Below are 10,322 nucleotides of genomic sequence, written 5' to 3' on the forward strand. Positions count from 1 at the left end.
TAAGAGTAGAAATTATCATAAAAGAAAGCAAATAAAGAAATGGCAACCTAACAACCAATGGGAGCAAAGTACAAAAAGAACCAATGAAGTTATTCCTTTATAAACAGATAAAACTTTGGAGCTTAATTCATGTTAAATCGAGTTTAAAAGTTTGCTGTCTAGAAGAATTTCAAAAGAGGGAAATTAATTCGTTCTGGAATTTTTATGACAATTCCAGTTCCAAACAAAATAGGTTGAATCCATCACTGCATTGCACCCTTTTCTCATGCATTTCTATCTAGGATGAGGAGTGGTAAGTCATCCTTGCAAAAATCCAAACAAAAACTTTCAATTCAATTCAGTTAATTTGAATTTATTCAAATCTGGTGGTGAATCATCACATCAAATGAATGTCGATCCGGAAAAAATTAAATCTCTGAATTTCAGCTGATTATTTAAAAGAATACTTAGCAAGAAAGCACCTCACTCATCATATTGTCAAAGCCTACATTGACTTGTGAAAGAAGTGACTACACGTTTCATTCACCTAGGTCTATAATACATCTAACAACCGAAACAGATGTCTTAGAAGTACTCGATGTACCTGCAAGGAAGCAATCAAGACCCTGAAACGCTCCTACAACGAAGAGGGAAAACATAAAAGAATAAGGGAGCACAAGAGAGGATACCTATTGGTCATGATGTTGGAATCAGAACATACCATCCCAATAAGGTTCTAAAGACAGTAAAACCGAACTTATAGTTGCTGCAGAACAAACAGCTAGCTTTTTCCCCTGTAGAATGGAAAAAGAAAATGGCATCACAGGTGAATAATAGATATAAACAACCATTAAAACCTCAAAATGAAGAAAAAGGATTCTTCACGATCCGTTGCAACCAAAGATAAAGAAATAGGTTTTATGAGTCAACAGAAAATGGGAAAACAAAAACAAAAGATCACATTGCATCCATTGTGGCCTGATTGGAACATGAAAGAACACAGAGTTTATTCTTAATCTCAAATAATAAATAAGTAGTATCTTACAGCAGCCTATGCCTCATCCATTAATCTCAAAACTCCAGGTCTAGGTTCCACCTGATCAAAACAATACCAGTATAATATTCTAAACAGCTTCATATTGAAAAATAATGGACATCAGAATCAATGAAAATAAGAAAAAAGTTACAATGCAGTAAACATAATGTCAGCTTACAGTTCCAGATTTGATTATTTTTTTGTACCTTTCAGACTCCAATCCTACAAAGATGTAACAGTATCACATATATAAGCTCTTTAGTAAATAAAATTCCACAGAAAATAACATAATTTATCGTTTCACATAATTAAAAAAAAAAAAGAAAAGAATAAGATAGTTCCTCAACAATGATCACATTAAAGCATAATTGGTTTTCTATTCCTTTTCCCCCCAACTTTATACATTCACTTAATTCAAAAGAAAAAAGATTTAATTTCCACTATATTGCATTGAAATAATAATAATAACAATGGTCTACATTTGATACATTATCAATATATAATTCTTCAATTTATCGATGAACTACAACATATTATCTCGTCAAAATCAAAGTAGATTAAACAAAATTAGAAAAAAAAATATCAGACGGCGAGCAGTGATTCATTGACAGTCAGTCACTACATCAAAAGTATAACCTTAATAATAATACCTGAAGAGTGTCAATTAACTTAGCTCCCTCCTCATCACCCTCAGGCGGCGTCTAAAATATGGTAGAAGATGGCCATCCATGTTCTTTGAAGTACCTTCAAAAGCACCAAAAATCTTCATTAAATCGATCAACAACTAAAATTAAAAAAAATAAAAATAAAAATAAAAATAAAAGAAACCCAAAAATATTAAAAGCAAAAGACGTTCCATCTCATCTTGGGTTTGCCACCACAAATTTAGTTCTGGAGCACATAATAAAAATCAGGGTCCCAGATAAGAGGCTGTGAAGGAGGGCAACGAACATTGAAGTGAGAGAAAGCATCGTTGTAAGCTTGGCGGTACAAGTGTTGGGATTCTAGAATGACTCCATCGCAGTCGAAAATGAGAGCTTGAAGAGAATGGGAAGCTGATACAGAAACTGAGAGTTGTCTTGGTTTTGTCGTGTTTGTTAAGGAAAGTGATGATGGCTCTTTGGTTTGAAAAGTAGGGGATTGAGGAGAGTAATAAAACAGTGAAGAGAATTTAGGAGAGAGATTTGGAGGAGGCGAAAGGAGTTTGCAGTGAACGGCCATGGCCTTGCTTGAGTGGTTGATGTAAAGTAGAGAGGATGGCCTTTGAGTTGAGGTAAAACTTGGCGGGTTTGGTTCGTGTGGCTGTGGATTCAAATGATCACGTTCAATGAAGGAAACCGCTACCATTTGGACTTATTATATAGTCGGTGAAAGTTTGACACAAATCAGACGCAAATTTTTTGGGGCACCATTTGTTTTTTTTTTCCCGTTCGAAACCTAATGTAACTTTACTTGTCTACCATTCGTGGGTTAAATTTCTTCATTGATTCCTTTGTATTGGACGAAAGAGATAAAAGAAGGCATCAAATATTAAGATTGTTTATGCACTATTCTAAACCTGATGATGATGGCTTATCTGGCAAAATTTTTCGGCAATCAAATATTTCAAGGAAGGAAGTTCCACGATAGGAACTCCAGATTTAAGGCTCAGCTAACTGATTCACATTCCTTGTTCCACCCACATTCTGTAGAAACTCCAAAAATTCCCCATCTCTGTCACTATAATCATTCGTCTTGAAGTTGAAACAAGGGGTTAGAAATAGCAATGACAGCATCATTGATAGCCATAGAAAGGAGGGAAAATGAGATGAATAATCTACTTCATCAATTGTGCAAAAGTACAGTATCAACATTTTGCCATTTTACATATCCTATTATACGGTTGTGCCCCCACCATCAGACATAAGAGATGCAGCAGCTGCAGCAGCCGTAGGGACAACACCAGTTGAAACACCTGGCTTTGACAAATGCGGCAGCCTGTAAAATAAAGCACCACAAGCTTGTGTGAGTTAGATATAATGCAACAAAAGAAGTTGACAGAGTCTAGAATCAGTCAGTTTGATCACCGATTTATTCTGCCAACTCAGTTTCTTCAATCAGGACCCAACAAATACTAGATCCTATGGTCCAGAAGGTGAATAGGTAATTATAACCGTATATAAGAGGAAATATTTATCTATTATAAACACTAGAAACAGATTTTCCTGTATAGCTCAATTGGAATGATACTTTATAGCCATGATTATCCAATCATCAGGAACACAAGAATAAACTAGTGTGGCAGTTTCTAAGCATAGGCTAGAATTTGATTAGACAAATTCTGCACTAACCATGCGTCTCAAGAAGCCAGATAAAACTCTTACGGTGCAAGATATTCACAGAACGAAGACACAGCAGAAACAACTTCATTATAATTTCCAGATGTTGCAGAGGCAGTCACTTCTACCAGCTGTATACCACGTGTTACCGCCACGGCCTCATCTGTTGCATGCAGTTTTAGCATCTTAATTAACCGATGATACAGTTATGGTTATCTGAGCACCCCTTTGGAAATAAAAGGTAAATCCCACTCTCAGCAGCTCATGATCCAACTTGTACCCCAGTGCATAAAATAATCGAAGCACATTCTTGCTTGCTTTGCTTTCTACCATACTCCTAACCAGAACAGAAATTTGCTCTGCCCCAGCACCCCTCATTGCACCCCAACATGTTTAACATTCCTACAAACAATGTGTAAGGCTTTAATAAACATCCAAAATAACAATAAAATACTTAGCATTAGCAAGGCAGAACCTAACAACTGGATCGATAGATTTATTACTATTCCTATATTACAAATAAACCCACCTTAGAAATTGGGAAAAAAAAAGTTCATGAATTAGTACATGATCGCCCAGGAAACTCATTCACAACTTTAGCCCAGCAGGGAAAAATGCTTATATCACCCTACACTTGATAGACTTGTAAACATAACTAGAGCTTTTGCAGAGTGAAAATGTGAAGACATACCAAGATTTGGACCTCTTTTAAGGCAAATTTCATGGACCCTTAAGCGTTCTTTATGAACCCCACAAAGACCCTGAAGTAGAATTTCGAGTGCCTCAACATACTGCAAATCTCAAAAACAACAACACAATCTTCTTAACGCAATCCCCAAAGTTGGTAAATTTCTTGAAGAAAAAGAAAAGAAAAGAATGGTTTTGGATGTGAATTTTTTACCTGTGTCTCTATAATTCCTTGAACAAGGCACTCCATTTTTACAACTTTTTATTCAAGTTTTATTGATTTTAAACGCCGAAATGCAACTGGTAACTGGTATTGGTAAAGCTCACTGCAAAAAAACTTGCTCTCCGCTCTGGTTTGACCGTTTGAGTTCAGTTTGTTGAACATACATCGACTTCGGCTAGTTTGTACCGTCACCCGACCCCAAGACAAAGTCTGGGCTGAAACTTGAAAAGGTTTTCGAAATTGTGTTCCTTGGCCTTTCTTACATTTTTTTTTTTTACAATAGATTGTTGTTAATTAATCACAAGATTGCTAACAGATAGAGTATAATGTTTTTAATTCCAATGATTGGGATTTAGTTTTTAATAATTTTAAATACAAAAAATTAATTTTAAAACTAAAATTTCAATAAATCAATAAAAATAAAATAAAATCACATCATATTCGAGTGCTTGAATTGAAAATAATAACACGTAAAGTGTGTTTGGATTAAAAAACAAATAAATTTTGAATGGATTAAAAAATTTTCACTCATTTAATTACAACATTTAGTAATATTTGAAGAAATAAAAATCAAATACAAAAAATAAGTTTGGTGCTAACAATTTTATGATTTGTTGATAAAATATTGAACTATTAATTTTAATTATTAAGATTCAAATCTTAATAGTCTTAATTAATAAAAAAAATAAAAAATAAGTTGTGGTAGGTATAAAGTATCAACTGATGAATCATGTTGCTTTTAATGTTTGTATGTTGAAGATAGGAGAACATGGTGGGGTGAGGGGGGATGTTGCAATAAGAGAGAAAAGTTTATTGAAAGAATGTTTAATGGATAAAAGTGTTTGAGATCAAATGGCAAAAGCTTTCTACTTCCAGAGGGAGGAAAGTAAGTGTTCATGTTGTTATGGGAGACAGCTACTATGGAATTCTAGAACCAACGAACTTTCAAAGTTGTATCCCAACCAAACCCTCAACTTCAATAGTCAACATGTAATTTGCTCTTTACTCTTTAGATACTTTTAATAAAATGACAGTTCAATTCTTTTTATTTAGACCGTTTCAGTTTAGTCAAATATAAAACATTAAGTAGAATTAAATGTGTAAATTATATATTAGTATTCGTAAGTTATTCATGTTCGATTTAAATAAAATTCGAATTCGATTCAATTATTATCGAATTAAACTCGAGTTCGAGTAGATTGATTCATCGATCGAATTGATTTTGAATATTTTTATATCGAACTCGAATAGTTCGTGAGTCTAATCAAACTTTCAAATTTAAATATATTTTTATTATTGTAATTAATAAAATATTTCAAGTTCGAGTACAAATAATCGAGCTTTTATCAAATATAAATATCAAATTTATTTTTATGTGTTAATCGAACGTAATCGATCGAGTTCGAATAACTCAATTTTTATATCGAGTCGATTTTGAATTAAAAAAATAAAATTCAATTGAATTTGAGTCAAATTTCGAATTTCAAATTTTAAATTAAATTTAATACTATATCGATTCGAAATCAATCGGCTACATTTTTATGTAAAATATTTTATGTTAAATTCATCGGATTATTTTTTAATTGAAGTCGTGATATATATATGTTTAAATTATTGAATAAGTTTTTCTAACTTGTGCTCTGTTAAGATTTATTATTAACTATTTTTATATTTAAAATTATTAAAGTTAAAACTTAACATTTTCTTGATACACGTTGCGTGGTTATTTAAAAAAAAAATTTAAAATTAACGCAATTGTTTTTAATTATTGAGAAATACGATCTAGAAGAGTTTTCATTCCTAATTATACTCTCGTAAACTTTTTAATTAATTATTTAATTATTTAGTAAAAATATTAATTTGAAAATAAAAAATTTTAAATTTTAAATTTGTTGAATATTATTTTTTTAAAAATTTTTATAAAGCAATTAAACTAAAATTTAAATTTAATTTAATTTTTTAATTTCATGGGGCATGTATGGCACTTCTAAATTGATACTATGATACTATATACAACATAATAAACATATGAATTTTTATTTAGTGATTAATACTTCCTCTGTCTCATTTTTTTATTCATTTTTTTGGGATATCCCAAAATTATGACTTATTATTATTTTTAAATATCTAAAACTCTTTTTTTTATATTTTAAAATTATTTTTATGATTTTTTTTTACTTTTTAACATTAAAAATGATGAAACTTTAATTTTATAAAAAAATTTTAATTTTAATATTAAATATATTAAAAATAATTTTTTTTTAATTTCATAAAAATCAATACAAAACAAATAAATTAGGACGGAAGGAATATATATTTTTAATACAATAAAAGATTGAAATTTGAGGGTTAAAAAATTACAACTGTTGGGATCTAACCGTAAAAATCTATCTCCTTAAAAAAACTAACCATCTAAGTTAAGTCTCAATATATATATATATATATATATATATCTCATGTTTATTAAAAAAAGCTAAGTAAAAAAAATTTTTAATTAAAAAAAAAATAAAGAAGCCATATCATAAGGTTTAGGAACAGCTGTAATTAAGGTGTGATTTTAATAGGAGACAAATAGACCAGTCATAAGTGAAGATACCATTAAATGCTGAAACAAAATTACAAAAAACAAAGGGGGCCTACGCAGCAGACAAACCCTAAAACCGATCTAACAGCAAAGTCGTCGCCCTGTTGGCACTAAGATCTCTACATGAGTTTAGTGGCGTATCTATCTGTACGGATGCACTTCATTTCGACTTTTGGATTTTGCATGAACTGCCCTCCCTGTCGTTACAAATGTTTCGGTTATAATGCTTTGATTTGATTACTCCTTTGATTGTTTTCTTTTTCTTTTTTTTTTTCCCACATATTAATGCTATCATTGTATTTGGGGACAATTGACAAATGTATGTAAGGTTTTTTTTTTGAGATTTTAGTTAATTGATGGGGGTTTGAGAGAGAAAGAAAATTGGGGTGGGGGGTGGAGAGGGAGAGAAGAATGAAAATCCCGAGAAAATAAGAGGAAAATGTCAAGAAAATCAAAACCTTCAGGAGACACAATGACAAAGAAAGCAGTTAATGCAGAAAAAATAATGTACTAATAATCCATTCAAAAGTAAAGATGATAATTCAGATATTTAAATTTGTTTATTTCATATTAATATATATAAATTACAAAAGTTATAGTATACATTAAACATAAAACATATTTATATTTATTTTTGTTAAAATCATATAAATTTTTATTAAAATTTTAGATGATATCGTTTCTGTATATTCTTCTATACCATTTTCATATCACATATTTAAAATTGTAAGATATTCAAAGGGAGGAAAAGAATCCAGAAAAAAAACTCACGGGTAGTGTTGCGAGTTGCAACTCTCTGTACATTAATATAAGATTTTAATGTATACATTTAATGCTGAAAATCTGCAAAGAATCACAGGAACCCATCAAACCCTGCCCCTATTAAACAATTTCCTATTAGATACTAAAAAGAACAAGGAAAAAAAGGGTTTACAATAATTCAAAAGCTCAAACCAATGAACACTAATTTCAAACCTATATAAAGATTTGATCTTTTTTAAGGGTTGTAAAAGTGATCACTACATCGGCATTTCCAACCAAGAGGCTTGTAATTGGAGTATTGATTAGTGATTGCTTTGCTCAAACCTGGTTGAAATCGGTGGTGGCTCGGTAATGTAGGTACTTGGACTGCCATGCAAGGGTGACATCCATTGCATTTGTTATGGCAACTTGGAGGAGTTGATCCCAACCTTGTTTTCTCCTCAAAAAATAAACCCTGTTGAAAACCCAATATCACCATTATCAAATCCATCAGAGAGAACATGTATATATAATGGAAAGAAGGAGAGAGCTGGGGCTTGAATGCTAACCCGATCAGGGGAACTTGGAGGCTCCAGCTGGCGAAGGCAAGAGGCTGGAGAAAGAAGAAGAAGAAGAAGAAAGCAAAGGGTAACAACTAAGGTAGAGCGGCAAAGGAGGGAAGAAATAAGTGAACTCATAATGATAATGAAAGGATTTCATGCAACAATGAAGTTAGTACTGCTAATATGAGTATTGGAACCAAGAAAAAAACTAAAAAGATGGAAATATCAATGGAACTATAACTGCAAGTACCCCTGCTGCAAAGGCAATGGAAAGAGCCAAAAAAAAACCACAGCGAGAAAGAGAAGAAACTGATGAGTAGAGTGAGAATGAAGGAAGAGAAGGGGTTAATAAATTGGGGTATGTGGTGGTGGTTGCTGGTCTGACCTCAAAGTGTAAAAGAGAAAGAAAAGGGCAGTGGCAGAAGAGTGAAAGGAACAGTACAGAACAGGCAAACAAATTGGGAGAATCCACATCAGAAAGGATGAGGACCCAATAGGCCTATTTTTATCTTTTACTTGATTGGGGTCTTGAGGACGGGCCTAGCTAATTGTAGCTGTTAAGAAAGCGAAAGGATCCTTCATCCATGTGTCTGAGTTAGGGTGAAAATTGAAAGAGAAAGTGGCGGGAGGCAGTGGTTAATTTTCAGCATTTAATGACTGCTGACTCACTTTTGATTTCCCCAGTTTGCTTCAAAATTTTAGATTATGGGGGTTTGACTGCGACTTGTTGAATCTTTCATTTTCACAATGTGGAATGTTAATGAAATTAAATTGAAAATGAAAAAAAGTTCCAATTATCCATTGTCAAACAAGACAATCAAGCAGTTCTCACAATTCATAATGAATGCATATAATAGGCTTTCCCTCGAAAATTTTACCAAATAAAACAGAGGATAATTTATACTCTACAGGCTACAGTTGATTTTTGTATTTGTTTTCGAATTCGAACAATTTACCACTTTGAAGAGGTTTATACTCTACAGTCACTGCAATAGAATGAACATAAGATGCATACAATAGGCTTTCCTGACTTCTATGTTCTTGTCTTTAGGATGAATAAAAGCTCTCATAGTCACTGAAGACAAAGAAATTAAAGAAAAATGTAGTAGTTCCAATAAGCTTTATTTTTTATAAAAATGGCACCAAGTTTTTTATCAGAAAAAAAAAATTGGTTCATCTCTCTTGACCTTGAAAATTAGGTGCTTGACAGTTACCTTCAAGAGCAGCACTCAAGAACCTGTAAGGAAAGTAGCAAAAACACAAATGCACGCATAAGAAGATAACATTATGTCAAACTCTTGGGAGTTTTACATAGTAATTTTGTTTCTTATATACTTGATAGCTCGTAGTTGATATAAATATGCCTCAAATCTATTCATCTACACCATAGACTTTAGTCGGCATGGCCAGGCTTGCACCTGAGCCGCCTGGCGCCATATACAACCTGGCCATTTCATCCAGCTACTACACAAAATTCCTACAAACAGAGAATGATAATCTTGTTAACCAAGTAAAACCAAGAAAGATGTTTTTATAAAAAAATGAAAAAAGAGATATTCTTTTAGGAGGATTCAGATCACAGAACAAATTATCTAGTTTCGTGACTAGATAAGTGCCAGCCAGAGCAACGCGTGATACTCATAAAAGTGGCAGATAGTAGCCTGCCTGGCTTGCTCTGGCTGAGTTTCCAAGTACTCTACACATGCAGGGGGGCCTGACCCCTGTGAATTTATTTTTTTTCAGCACTTTCCTATCTCTACGTTTCCTGATTTGTCATTGTGATTTTTCCTTTTAATCAGATTTCCTCATTAGTCAATCTGCAGCGAACAGTAACGTAACATATCCCCTCAACATAACTCTCTCTTGCTTGTTTTATGTAGTGTTAAAACTTAAATTACTAAAGAGAAGAAAAGAAAGATATTGGCAGTTGGCAGATAAGTATTCTTTCGCTTTTGAGGTTAAATGCTTTTTCCAGCTTATCATCAGAAAACTGTGAAAAGTAAAAACATACTCTAGACCCTTTTAACTTGTTTTCATATCACTGGTTAATTCACTTGCCATTATCACAACAAAATTCCCATGCAGATGAAGCTCAAACTCTTCATTACTATATTCTACTATACTCTCTGTCTGCCATTATTTTAAAAATAAAAAGTTTAAGGTTTTTGATGCCTGAAGATTATATTTTGCT

General features: G+C 32.4%; 2 protein-coding genes and 1 pseudogene across 5 annotated transcripts; all 3 read right to left on the minus strand.

Moving 5' to 3' along the window:
* Positions 1-394: 394 nt before the first annotated feature.
* Positions 395-2,362, minus strand: LOC111316415 (uncharacterized). The gene is made up of 5 exons (XM_089753466.1): positions 1,871-2,362; positions 1,666-1,758; positions 1,194-1,237; positions 1,025-1,075; positions 395-773 (listed from the first exon to the last, which is right to left on the minus strand). Exon 1 carries the CDS (start codon positions 2,360-2,362, stop codon positions 1,901-1,903), a length of 462 nt encoding a protein of 153 aa, XP_089609592.1. The 3' UTR covers positions 395-773; positions 1,025-1,075; positions 1,194-1,237; positions 1,666-1,758; positions 1,871-1,900.
* A 217-nt stretch (positions 2,363-2,579) lies between these two features.
* Positions 2,580-4,496, minus strand: LOC111316133 (mediator of RNA polymerase II transcription subunit 18-like; annotated as a pseudogene). Its single transcript, XR_016333294.1, has 4 exons — positions 4,235-4,496; positions 3,966-4,124; positions 3,379-3,735; positions 2,580-2,992 (listed from the first exon to the last, which is right to left on the minus strand). The product of XR_016333294.1 is annotated as a mediator of RNA polymerase II transcription subunit 18-like (transcript).
* Positions 4,497-7,601: 3,105 nt separating this feature from the next.
* Positions 7,602-8,566, minus strand: LOC111316416 (EPIDERMAL PATTERNING FACTOR-like protein 1). 3 transcript variants are annotated; one of them, XM_089753779.1, is made up of 2 exons: positions 8,173-8,566; positions 7,602-8,051 (listed from the first exon to the last, which is right to left on the minus strand). In XM_089753779.1, exons 1-2 carry the CDS (start codon positions 8,264-8,266, stop codon positions 7,825-7,827), a joined length of 321 nt encoding a protein of 106 aa, XP_089609905.1. In that variant the 5' UTR covers positions 8,267-8,566; the 3' UTR covers positions 7,602-7,824. The 3 variants fall into 3 exon arrangements, with proteins under 3 accessions (XP_089609905.1, XP_022774108.2, XP_089609904.1); XM_022918373.2 differs by having other exon boundaries at positions 7,602-8,028; positions 8,126-8,566; XM_089753778.1 differs by having other exon boundaries at positions 7,602-8,043; positions 8,090-8,566.
* Positions 8,567-10,322: the final 1,756 nt, after the last annotated feature.

Source organism: Durio zibethinus, chromosome 24 (genome assembly GCF_047325235.1).
Source record: "Durio zibethinus cultivar Kanyao isolate XHJ-2024 chromosome 24, ASM4732523v1, whole genome shotgun sequence".
Lineage (NCBI taxonomy): Eukaryota > Viridiplantae > Streptophyta > Magnoliopsida > Malvales > Malvaceae > Durio > Durio zibethinus.